The sequence below is a fragment of the Mastigoproctus giganteus genome, chromosome 12 (genome assembly GCF_048544385.1).
Source record: "Mastigoproctus giganteus isolate SK-2022 chromosome 12, ASM4854438v1, whole genome shotgun sequence".
NCBI classification, from domain to species: Eukaryota; Metazoa; Arthropoda; class Arachnida; order Uropygi; family Thelyphonidae; genus Mastigoproctus; species Mastigoproctus giganteus.
This window is the reverse complement of record NC_143586.1, coordinates 19,620,416-19,634,077: the sequence shown is the minus strand read 5'-3', so window position 1 is coordinate 19,634,077 and position 13,662 is coordinate 19,620,416. Positions and strand designations below refer to the sequence as shown.

Here is a 13,662-nt window from a genome sequence, read left to right as displayed (position 1 = left end):
TTAAAATTTTCTTCTTTATTATTATTATTTATTTTTTTATTTTATTTATTTATTTAATTTTTTTTTTTTGGCTGGTGCAGCATAAGCCATAGACTTTCTTGCACCATGTGGCCCTTGCTAATACTAATACCTCTTTTGCTAAATATGATTTGTTGGCAGTTTAGCATCCATAATGAGTTATTGTTATCAAAGAGGCTTTGAAGGTTAGAAACAAGTTCCATGTGGATAAAATTAGTGACATGCAACCTATCCACATGCAGACATGTACATATGTGTATATAGGTTATGTATTATTAATTTTATCCATTATGGAAGAATAATTTTATGGTACACTAGTCCTCTGGTAGGGATTATTGTAATATGATCTGTGATCATAGACAAAGCATTCTGCATCAGCTGTATTGCTACCACAAGTTTGGGTTCTATTTGGAAACGTGTGGTTTAATTGGCTGCTTTTTGATACAGTAAGTAAAATATTAATATTTAGCTAAGCAGTTGCTTATGATATATATAATGAAATGTTATAGAAATGGCACATACTTGCTATACCTTCACTGCAAAAAGTAAAGCGTTTCTTCTTATTTCCTTGTTTTGGGACTAAAGGCTGATTTATTAGGTTTCCTCAAAATATGAAGCATAGTATGAAATGCATATTGTGCTTTGTGATTATGCAAGTCTAGTATATTAGGTGTACATTCCAATTAATCTTACTCTTATATGACGACTAACTGAAAGTATTGATTGCAAGTACTCAAAAACTACAGATTGTCTTCTACAAATTATGCGTAGTGGTTAACACTGGAAATAATCATTGGCATGCTATTTTGGAGAACCAAAATTCACTGTTGTACCATTGTGTTTAAATTTGATTTCAGAACAGAAGGGAAAATTGATTTCTGATATGCCGAATGAAAGACATTTGAATACAAATGATAAAATATGCCTTTTTCCATAGAATTAATGAATGTAGAATAAATAAAACCTTATCTCTCTCTCTCTACACACGCACATGCAAGTATATTTTATTCAGAAAATATTTTGATTTTGTTATCCAATTAATCAAATAGACTAAGTTTTTCTTAGTCATGTTATGATATGCCTTATTAGTAGTGATTTAACTGATATTTTAAATCCAACAGTTAACTGTTTCTAATAAAAGAAACTATATTGCATAAAAAGATGTCTGGGGAACATAACTGTAACTCTCATATGAAAATTGATATTGACAACTCAAATATGACACCTTATTTATCAGCAGCTTTTATAATTTTTGTTGTACAATTAATGTAGTTTTAATTATTTGAAGGCTTATGGCTATATTTAAATTTATTTATTTTCATGCTTCATTGTTGCTCATTTAAAAATTCACATCTAACAATGTCTATAATGAATAATTTTAACATTTAATGTTTGTTTTTAGTGGCTTGTATTGAGTTCATTATTATTGTAATATTTATATAAATTTAAAACACTTAAATGAAGTTTCAATTATTGTTCAATATTTACCTGCAGAAATTTTAAAATCATTGTGTTATCCATTATATATATAACAGGAAAGGAAGAAATCTCGTTTTGGGAATGCTTTCCACTTGTGTAGAGAAATTTTGCGTCTGGCAAAACTAGTAGTGGATAGTCATGTACAATATCGTTTAAATAATGTGGATGCCTTTCAGTTGTCTGATGGACTTCAGTACATTTTTGCTCATGTTGGACAGCTTACTGGCATGTATCGTTACAAGTACAAACTGATGAGACAGATTCGTATGTGTAAAGATTTGAAACATCTTATCTACTATCGCTTCAACACTGTAAGTACTATTTAACGTTTTCAATAAAAAGCATGATTTGTGAATTAAAATTAACATGTCTCCTAAATCCAGATATTGTCTGTACTTTTTGGAAAACAAATCTAATTTTGTTTTAATTTTTTTTTATTATTTTTTTATACTGTATAGTGCCAACTATGCACACCATTGTTTTACTCAGTAATACTGTTAACAAAAGGAATTATAGGACTAATTATAGGTCAAGGTTAAACTAATATAAACCCTTCAGGAAAATTAAACTTCCGAATGCTTATGCATTAATTAAATTCAGTAACTAAAGTAGTGTGTGACTTGTAAGTCATCACAGGTAATAACAATGATAAATGAGAAAACAATGCTTGCCTAATGAAACTATGTTAGCACTTACACCTTACCATTTAAAACCTCAGAATTTGGACTAGTTGTGGGGGGAAGGGCAGTAAAACTTAATGAAAAGTTTGAATTCATCATCAGCCATTTTCAATCCACTGCAGGATGAAGGCCTCTCCAGCAACTTTCCAGTTTCTTCTGTTTTGAGCACTGGCCATCCATTTACTACCCAAAAACTCATCTATCCATCTCCATCTTTGTCTTCCAGGTTTTCTTCTAGCTCCTCTTGGGTACCATTCTGTTATTTTCTTAGTCCATCTGTCATCATGTCTTCAAGCTATGTGCCCTGCCCAAGACCATTTTAGTTTTGATAAGAATGTCCTTTACTTGAGTTTGCTGCCTAATCCACTAATCCTATTTCTCTTCTTATCTAACAGTCTGATTCCCAATATAATTCGTTCCATTCTTCGCTGTGTAGTTCTCAGCTTCTCTTCCATTCTTTTGGTGAGTGCCCAAGTTTCACTTCCATAAGTCATGGTGGGGAGTATACATTGGTTCATTATTTTACGTTTCAGACAAACTGGGATATTTTTCTTCAGAATGTGACTATATTTCGTGATTGCTATCCATCCAAAATTTATTCTTCTCTTGACTTCCAGCCATTTATCATTATTACAGCTAATAACTTGTCCCAGATAAGTATATGACTCCACCTTTTCAATTACTGCTCTTTCAATCATTATTTCCCTTTCTGTGGCATACTTGTTTATCATTACTTTTGTTTTAGCCATATTCATCTTTAGTCCAAAATCCTTACCAACTGTGCATAACTGATTAAGATTTTCCTCTTAATTCTTTGGGATCGTGGCTTATGACCACAATGTCATCTTCAAATCGTAAATGGTTTAGGTACTCTCCGTTCACATTGACTCCTTTCTGCGACCAGTCTAATCTTCTGAAATCTTCCTCAAGGGCAGCAGTAAACAGCTTCAGAGATATTGTGTCTCCTTGTTGAACTCCTTTCTCGATTTTAAATTTCCTACTTTCTTTGTCTAGTCTAATAAAGGAGGTAGCACTCTCATATATATTCTTCAAAATCATAATATATGGGGTATCTATTCCTTGTCTTTCCAGTGCCCGAAACATTGCCTTATGCTGTATGGAGTCAAATGCCTTTTCATAATCCACAAATGCCAGGCATAATGGTGTTTTATATTCATTTGCTTTCTCCATTAGCTGTGATATTATGTGAAGGTGATCCATAGTTGAGAATCCTGTCCTAAAGCCAGCTTGCTCTTTCGGTTGATTCTCATCAAGTATTCTTTCTAATCTGTTAGTAATGCCCCTTGTGAACAACTTGTAGATGTAGGATAACAAGCTAATTGGTCTACAATTTTTGGTCTATTTTTGGTCTATTGGTCTATTTTAACACTGTTGCGCATGGAAGACTATTGTACAAATTGGAGCAGAATGGTATTAAGGGTAAGTTGCTACAATGGATAAAAGGATGGTTAAGTGCGAGAAGACAGAGGGTGGTGATCAATGGGTGCTGCTCTTCTTGGACTAGTGTTATTAGTGAAGTCCCACAGGGTTCGATGTTGGGTCCACTGTTGTTTTGTATATTTATCAATGATATTGATGAAGGTATATCAGGCTTAATGTCGAAGTTTGCAGATGATACAAAGGTTGGCAGGGTTGTTAATGACAGTAATGGCAGTCTGCTACTGCAACAGGATCTAGATAATTTGGGCAGATGGGCTAAGAAGTGGCAACTGAAGTTTAACCTTAACAAATGCAAAGTACTGCATATGGGTAGAAATAACCCCAGAGAAACGTACCAACTGTGTGGTACTACACTTAAGGTGGTAGAAAATGAAAAAGACCTGGGAGTAATTGTGCAGTCAGATATGAAGTTCTCTGAGCAATGCAGACAGGCTGCCAGGGCAGGTCATGGGGTTTTGTCAATGATATATAGGAATTTTGCTAGCAGGGAAAAGGAGGTGATTATCCCTCTGTATAAGGCAATGGTCAGGCCACGCCTTGAGTACTGCATACAGGCCTGGAGACCTCATTTTAGGAAGGATGTAGATTTACTTGAGCGGGTACAGAGAAGGGCAACAAGATTGGTGAGGGAAATGAAGGGATCCTCTTACCAAGAGAGGCTTAAGTTCTGCAAATTGCAGTGGCTGGAGACTAGGCACCTGCGCGGTGATCTGATTGAGGTATATAAGGCCTTGAATGGATTGAGCACGCTGAATTCTGATGGGATCCTTCCACTTGTTCAGATTACGAACCTAAGGGGGCATAAATTCAAATTAAGAAAAGGCAGATGTAGAATAGATGTGCGGAAATTTGCCTTTAGCCAGCGGGTGGTTAATTGCTGGAACAAACTTCCATCTGTCATTGTGGAAGTTGATAGGTTGAATAAATTTAAGGAGGAACTGGACAGGCATTTGGAGGGAATGGTGTGATTTTTTTTTTTTTTGGCTGATGCTGCATAAGCTCATACATACATTTGCTTTCTTGCATCACATGCCACTACTACTAGTAGTGTCATGTGAACAACTTATAGATGTAGTTGTGAACAACTTATAGATGTAGGATAACAAGCTAATTGGTCTATAATTTCCAATTTCTGATTTATCTCCTTTCTTATGCAGCAAAACTATGATTGCATTATTCCACTGCTTAGGTGTCACACTTCATCTTCCCCCGGGGCTTTCTGATTCTTCATTTTCTTCAATGCATGTTCTACCTCATCAGGAAGAATATTGGGTATGTCGTATGTGTTGCTACTTTGCAATTCATCTTCCCCACTTCTGGCATCATTCCCTCGCTCCTTGTATAATTGTCTATAGTAGTCTTCTGCTATTTGAATTATGCCTTCTCTGCTTTATAAGTACACCATCGCTATTCTTCAATTTCAGTATCATTTGTCTTTTTGTATTACTGCTCATGGCTGCTGATTTAAATCCTTTGTTTTCCCTTAATGCTTGTTCTACTTTTCTTGTGTTAAATCTTATGTCCTCTCTGAGTCTCTTTCTAATGGCTTTGCATAACTCAGTATACTCAATTTTCTCCCTGTCAGTGTTTTTCTTGCTCTTCATTTGTCGTCTTTCATCATGACAAGTGTTTCTTGACTAATTTTTTCTTCTTTGGATTTCTTTTTCCCTATAGGTTTCTTGGGCTTTATCACTTTCAGAAAGTTGTAATATTCCTCGTCGATATCTTGGTCCTGTGCAGTCTGCAGAAGCTCAGACTTGTTCTTAAGTTCCAGTACATACTGCTTTTTCTCCTCCTCTGTTATCTCAATGACCTTTGTATTATTTACTCGAGTCAGTTTTTTCCTTTCCTTTCTGTGATCACTTCCAACATTTACCTTATTCAGGACAGTGACACCATTCACAATATATCTTCTGTTAGTGAGGATGAAGTCGATTTCATTTGTTGTTAATCCATTTGGACTCTTCCCTGTCCACTTTCTGTTCACCCTTTTCTTGAAAAAAGTGTTCATTACTGACAGTCCTTGAGATTCTGCAAATTCCACAAGTCTTTCACCTCTTTTATTTCTTTCACCAATTCCAAAATTTCCTATAGTTCCTTTTTCTGTGCTGTTTTGCCTTTTTCCAACCTTAGCATTGAAGTCCCCCATAATAATAGTGTAGTGGGTTTTCTGCTCATCTAGAAGACTCAATTTCGGTGTACATTTCTTCAACCTCTTCATCATCATGGCTCGATGTTGGTGTATAAATTATTATAATCTTTAGCTTGTACCTCTTAGAAATCTTGAGTATTAGTCTTGACACCCTTGGTGATGTTCTTTTGAATTCCAAAATGTTGTTTTTAAAATCTTTATGGACCAGAAAGCCAACTCCACTTTCACTGTTTCCATTGGTGTACAGCAGATTTCCACTTGATAAACTTATAAGTGATTCATTTCTTCTTGTTTCAGCCAAACTGATGATATTCCAATTCACAATTTCTAATTCCTTTTCCAGCTCTAGTATCCTGTCTTCACCGATGAGTGTTCTTACGTTATGACAGGCCAAGTTCAGTTTCCGTGCATGGCAGTCTGGTTGTACCCAGAGATTCTTAGCACCCTCTGCTTCCACTCTGATCCTCTCGCTGCCGTAAGAGGGAGACTGAAAGCTGCTGGGGACTGAGGGCCATTTGCTTTGTCGTTCTGTCATATGCTGGAGGGTTTGGTCTTTTCCTCTTCACGCTGACCAGGCGTCTTGAAGAGAACCACTCTACACGTTCGTTGTCACCTAAGTGACGTAACAGGGCTACATTGAGGTGTGCATGAGTGGATTTTAGGGAAGCAGGCCAACCGGACTTCTCCTAAATCTTCTGTAATAGAGAGATTGGATCCATCAGTGTTTTAGGCTGTGTCTGATAGCACACAGGATACCTGTGTGTTATCCTTCCACTGATGGGATCCTTCCACTTGTTCAGATTACGAACCTAAGGGGGCATAAATTCAAATTAAGAAAAGACAGATGTAGAATAGATGCGCGAAAATTTGCCTTTAGCCAGCGGGTGGTTAATTGCTGGAACAAACTTCCATCTGTCGTTGTGGAAGTTGATAGGTTGAATAAATTTAAGGAGGAACTGGACAGGCATTTGGAGGGAATGGTGTTATTTTATTTATTTTTTTTTTTTGGCTGATGCTGCATAAGCTCATACATTTGCTTTCTTGCATCACATGCCACTACTACTACTACTACTATATCAAAGTTATTTTTTACATCCAGCTCCTTTGTAACTGCATCATAGTATCCAATCAAATTATCAGTTTATAAAATAACTGTGAAAAGATGCCTCTTTAAACTTTTATTTCATGGAGATGGATGGAAAGTATGCTGCTTCAGTATAATATAGGTTTTGGGGAACAATTTGAATACTTGTGTTATAAGAAAAATAAAATTTCCCTGATATTTTATTTGAATATCCTACTAAAATATAATGGACTATTAAACAAGCATGTTTTTATTGTAAGCAAATTTCATTCTGTATGTTTTTTTAAATTTTATTGTTTGATCCTATGGGTCTAAATAGTTTTAGCATTTTAAATTAAAGAAAAAATATTGTGCTTTAACATAAAATTTAAAAAATAAAATTTGAAATTGTCAGTTTCTTATAGCAATCCTGTGCTTTCACATGAGACATTGTTTACAGGGAAACCAATTTACAGTACGAAACTGTAAAGTGGCAACAGGGAACAGCTACCTAATTAGAGCCTCACATGTATATACTGCATATAAAATAAATGCCTCCATCAACATTGTAAAATAAGAACAACGTTGGTGGAGAGAGAGAGAGAGAGACAGACAGACAGACAGACAGACAGAAGGGAAGGGAAGGGAAGGGAAGGGAAGGGAAGGAGTAAAATCCTTCTCTTCTCCACACAATAATGGAGTGTTGAGGAGGCAAGATGAGTGGAATGGATCAAATCTGCTGAGCGAAATAGCCATTTTAAAGCATTAGTAAAAGCTGTAAAATTCTTATAAGGCTATTCAGTGCTGTTCTTGCTTTGTGAGAAGGTGCCAAATATCATTGGATGATCCAGTGTTTAGTCTTAGCCAGGAGTTTGGGGTTTTATTTCATGGAAATTTGAAGTTTTGGCAAACATAGCAATAGTGTTGTGACCAAAAAAGTATCCTTTGAGGATTTACTCACAATATGCTTCTTGGCCGATTTTTACCCCTGCATTGACAAAAAGACAGGTTTGCTGTTTCAGGACTTACTGAAAGCAGCAACCCTGAAAACATGAAATGAGCTGATTTCTGTAATCTTGTAACTTTGTGACAGAGAACTCCAGTCATGATGTGGCTATTTTCTGTCACTTTGGAGGTGGAAAAACTATTCAACCATGAAGATCATTTCTTCAGAAAAAATATTTTTATTTTATATGCTTGATTTGTGGAGAGTGAAGAAACAATTTTTTTTTTTTTTGAATCAGGCAGCTTTCATTGCATCTCTGAGCAAGTGTTCTTTCTGGAGCTTATGAAGCTTGAACCGAAGATGCATTGTGTTTATTATGTCGGGTATGTTGATTTTCGTACTTAATATGTCAAGGGGTAAAAAGCATAAATTTTTGAGTGAAAATGGTTTCTCGATTACTATAATTTTCTCTGCATAACCTTAGACATTCCTGAAAAAATTACTTATTAGATATAGTCTTTATATATTAGATGATATACATACTAAGAGGGGGTAGTCAAAACGTTCTGAGAATGGAGTATAAAAGACAGGTACAAAATTCTGATTTTTAAAAAAAAATTTTTTTTATTATTTTTCTGTTTTTTAAGTGAACAAATAATAGTCACTTGGGGTCAGATCTGGCTTTATGTGGGAAGGGGGGTTAATTGTTCCAATCTAGTTTTATGAATTTTAGCCTGTGCAGCTTGGGCTTTGTACACTGGTGTATTGTTGTGGAAAAGCAAAACCTGATGACTCAATTTTCTTCATATTTTTCCCCAAATTGCAACTTTTAACTTTGGCATAAGACTGGCATAATAACCCCCTTTTATTGTGGTTTTAGGTGAAAGGTAATCAATTAACAACAATTCTTTTGGGTCCTAGAAAATTGCAACCCACCTTTTCCAGGTAAACGTTGGATTTGAAACTTTTTTTTTTTTTTTTTTTTTGTGGTTTAGATCCCTTGTGCTTCCACTGCATACTTTCTAATTTGGATCTAGTATCGCAAAAATGTAGCCAAACTTCACCAATCACCAAATAGGATAAAAATCTATCTGGATTAGCAAGAATTAATTTTAAATTCTCTTTTGGTGACTCTACTTTATGATGTTGGCTGTGAAACCATTTGATGACTTTACCCTATGGTGTTGTAGCCATTTTGTGCCAGTGGGTTCTAGGAACCCATTTTCACAAAAATTGGACATTCTCAAAATGGTCAGGTATTATTGTTAAAATACTTCCATGGGAACTATTAAGTACTTTTTCAATTAGGCACTTTAATTCTGTTATATAATTCCCCAAAAACAATGGAAGTTGTTTTTACAATTGATTGCTTCAGATAGCCCAGACCTTGGATCATCATCACTGACTGCCGTCCTCTGAAATCTGCCAACCATCTTGCAACAGTAGCATAACTGGGTGATGCTTCTCCAAAAGAATGACTGTGGTCATTCTTTTTGTGGATTTCTTTAGCATTTCTGCCCTCTGTGGTAAACAATTTGATTACTGAATGATGCTCAGTTTGCTGGATATTCAGTCTCCTTCCACCTTCCAACATAAAAAATAAAATTTTAGAGACTGCATGAGACATTGATATACAACTTTTTCCTGCTATTTTATAAGACCTTAAGCTACCAAAATCTCTTCTATAATTTATGAATACATATTATACTTTGTTTTCAGAATTTTTTGACCACACTTCATGGTGTGTGTGTTTGTGTACGTATTTATAAAATATATATATATATATATATTTTTTTTTATTATATAAATATTTATTTATATATATATATAGGGCCCAGTAGGAAAAGGACCAGGATGTGGTTTCTGGGCACCAAGCTGGAGAGTATGGCTTTTCTTCATGCGTGGGGTAACACCACTTCTAGAACGTTGGCTGGGGAACTTGTTGTCTCGCCAGTTTGAAGGAAGACATTCAAAAGGAGTTGCTAAAACTGTCACTAAACAGAGAGTCGAAAGCCATTTTGATCTTGAATTGAGAGCTTCAGTAAGTAACATAAAAAAATTTTAGAAATTCAATGGAGCAGTTTATATATAAAGTATGCACATTACATCCTTGATTTTCTTTATAATTGAATAATATTAAATGTGTTTATCTGTAAACAAAGTTTAAAGAGACTAAAAAGTGAAGTGTGTGCACAATAAGTACAAATTGACTCAAGGACCTTAAAAAAAATAAGATTAGAAGATGGAATCCTACTGTGGATAAAATCCTAGATACTCAAATAATCATTCTTTCTAGCTAAGGAAGATATGAGACACTGAGTAACCTTGTGCTTCCATTGGAAATGAATGTAATTTTTAATTGCTAATAGAATTAGTGTCTGATGTGCACTGTAGATAGGCTCATCGTATCATTTAGTGAGCTTAGTAGAAAGTACTTGACAGACATCACACAGGTTGTAGAGGACTTTTTAATGAAAGACCAAATGAGGACAATCAAAACAGAGGCAGAATGTAGATAGCAGACTATTTCACAGGTGGTAGATGACTTTCATCAACCGGTGAAATACCACCACTTGCTTATTTTGGAGGCTTGAAGTGGTTAAACCCATGTTTAGTCTCTAGAGCAAAGTTTCCGGCATCCCCTCCCCCCCATACTTCTCCTTCAACCCATGCATGGTACTAAGTACTATAGGTTTTGATACCTTTTGTGTTTGGGGTTTTCATAAAAAAAAAAAAAAAAATTCTGAAAGAGAGCTAGATTACCAAAGGTGTGCAAAACAGAGATATCATAGTTCAGAGCATTGGACAGAAAACAGTAGTTCAGGATCTGGGAATACTCTCAGAAACTTGACTTGGCTCACTAGAAGAATGAGTGAATCCTGACATTGAGATGAATAGGAGATGCCAACTGGATAAAGGATAGACATTTAATTTTGAAGGAGGCTTACTTGAAGCTTAATATAAGCTATTGGAACATAGTCTTGTATAAGGTCCTGTGTCATGGACAAGTGGGTACTAAGATTAACCATAACACTGTAAGGTGTAGTGCCTGTAAGACATCCAGATCTCTTATACCCAATGTGCGTGTATGCATGTAGGTTGCTACAATAATACAGATCAATCCTTCTGTATGTCATCCTTCCATTCATTATTTTCTTCCATATTAGACTTTATCTTGATATATTTTTAGCTCCAGCTGGAGGAAGCCCTCTTCTAATTTTTGTGTTGCCATTGACCACCTTTCTATTGATATTATTATTATGCATCTATTACTCTTCATTTCAGCTCCAAATATATTATTTCCTTATTTGTAATAGGTTCATGCCATTACTCCCATTTATTTTTCTTGGAATTAATTTCTGAAAATAGTGTTTTTTGATCAATATGTTTATTTTTACCTAGCTCTCAACTACATGGGTTAAATAGGCTTAAAAACTATGCTGTAAACAGCCAGTTTTGTCTTTTGGCTAATTTCTCTTTTGTTCTAATTGACTTTGTAAACTGGCTTCTCACACTTCCTGCATTACTTATTCTGTTGTCCATCTTCATTAAAAATCATTCCTAGATAGCAAAATTACTGACTTTTCCAATTTTTGGTTATTTAGTATACATGCTCTATTTTGTCCTTATTTTCCCCCAACTTCCATACCTTTTGTGTTCATGTAAATAATATTGTATTGTGTGATATATTATGTTGTTAAGTACTATTTAATCACTGGTATATACAGTACCTTGTATACACCAGTGATTCTGTTTTTGCATCATCTCCCTCACTAAACCTTGTGAGTACCTTATGTTCTGTTATGAAAATTGTAAAAAGAAGTGGTGGCATGGTGCAGCTGTGCCTCACTCCTGATTTAAACTAAAACAATTTTCCAATGCTTCTCTCAATCCTCACCATGTATTTGCTGTTTTTATACAAAACTTTTTATTTCCCTTAAAAGATTATCTTTGAGATATTTTTGTAAAATTTGAAAGAGCAAATTTATAGGAACTTTGTATTCTTTTCAAGTAGATCTTGAAAAAACATTACAACCTATATTTTGGATGGAAACATATTCTAAATATAAGTTATATTCCACAAAGTCCCATGACTATAAATGTAGTCATGGAAAATCATGACAGTAGCTGTAATCATGGAAAATCTAAAATTTCTGTAACTTGTGTCTTAGTGTGAATATTTGATTCTAATGCCATTCTGCTACCTTGGCCTAAACTAGACTGTTCTTCTCCAAGGTTATATTAAATCCCTCTTCCAGCCGCTTCTGTAAGACAAAGTAGATCCTCATAAATCAAAATTTTTTGAAAATTTTGATACATTTAGGGACTGGAATGACTCCAGTCAGAAGACTGGATTAGTATTTAGGAAAAGTTAAAATAAGTAAACTAAGATGTATGATAAAAAAGAAGCTTTCAGTTTTAAGACAACAGTTTAAGCTGCCATTGGGTCCTATTGGCAGAAGAGTTAGAAAGGGTTTTTTTTTTTTTTGTTTTCCCACGGTTGAGAGATTTGCACATTTTTTATACCATTTATTTTTGGCACTAATTTTTAATTTGCCCAGTACAAGATGATGGCCACTTCCAATCTCACATTTCCTCTCACTCCCTCTTCACTCTTCAGGGAGTTGCTTAAGATTCTTTTCTGTAATGATCTCACCTCTATTCATTATCTTAGTTTATATACAGATCTGGAAGCAATAAAGAACAACAAGAGGATCCAGGACCTGAGGCTACCTAAAAAACTAAATCCAACTACTATCATTTATGACACAAATAAAGATCTGACAGAGGAAGAATTCAAAGAAGATATGGTGTTCAAAAACCTTTGGGAAACAAGCATTACAGAAGAAGACCTTAAAAGACAACTAAGGATAAGACTCAAGATAAGATCAAAGGCTATGAATTCCCAGCACTAGGTGGTAGAAGTCCTCCCCCCCTCCGGAAATAAGGAAAGCTATATTCAACTCTGGTAAAAAGTGTTTGTGGGATGGTCCATTCACTCATTGTAAGATTTCACAACAGCACAGCAATGCTGTGTCTCAACTATGGCCTTTAAAACCTGCCACCAAGAAGACTCAACGTGTGGCCACAGTGGGCCATCAGTACAAAGAGTGCCCAAATAAAGACTCCCCTGAGACCTGTTCCAACAGTAAATTAAAGAAGAAAAAGGATACCACTCATTCATACAGAGACCCCAGATGCTCAGAATACCTAAAGTCTCAAGAAAACATTAAATTAAGAACAGATTATGGATAGGAATCTTAACAAGAATAATAACAGATGTAGCAAGATACTTCAGCTTAACTGTGAAGATCTATATCCGTTACGAATGATCTTTCAAAAATCATAACAGAACACAATATCTACATTCTGGGCATCCAAGAGCCATACTCCTACAAAGGGTCAATAAAGGGTCTACCATTCTGAAGTAAAATAGTTCAGTCCAAAACTGATGTGACAAGCTCAGATGGAAATGCTGTCGTCAGTCTGGGCAGCCATTGTCATCATTGATCCTGACATAACTGTCACTGTGATAATGAGTCTCTGCACCAAACATGTTGCTTGCTTTGCTTAGAAGGCCCATTTGGCTAAATATACATAATATCCTTATATATGCAGTGCAGCCAGCAAATAGAACCTTTCCTTAATTACCTGAAGGAGGCACTTTACAGGCTGGCAGGGAGGAAAATAATTATACTAACAGATGCCAATGCATCTTCCTCCTGCTGGAATAGCCCACAGACTGATCCCAAGGGGGAACTACTTGAATAATTCTTGGATTCAAACAACCTCATGCTCTGGAACCCAGCAGGGCACCTGCCGACCCATGTTATGCCCACTGGACAGTCATACAGTGACCTGA

General features: G+C 35.4%; 1 protein-coding gene across 1 annotated transcript in view; it reads left to right on the top strand.

Moving 5' to 3' along the window:
- Nucleotides 1-13,662, top strand: part of Prp8 (pre-mRNA processing factor 8) — a 247,399-nt gene that overhangs the window by 101,967 nt on the left and 131,770 nt on the right. Inside the window, exons 12-13 of the mRNA XM_090386973.1 lie at nt 1,554-1,808; nt 9,631-9,840. Coding sequence (XP_090243099.1) covers nt 1,554-1,808; nt 9,631-9,840 — 465 coding nt within the window. The remainder of the gene's footprint in view (nt 1-1,553; nt 1,809-9,630; nt 9,841-13,662) is intronic.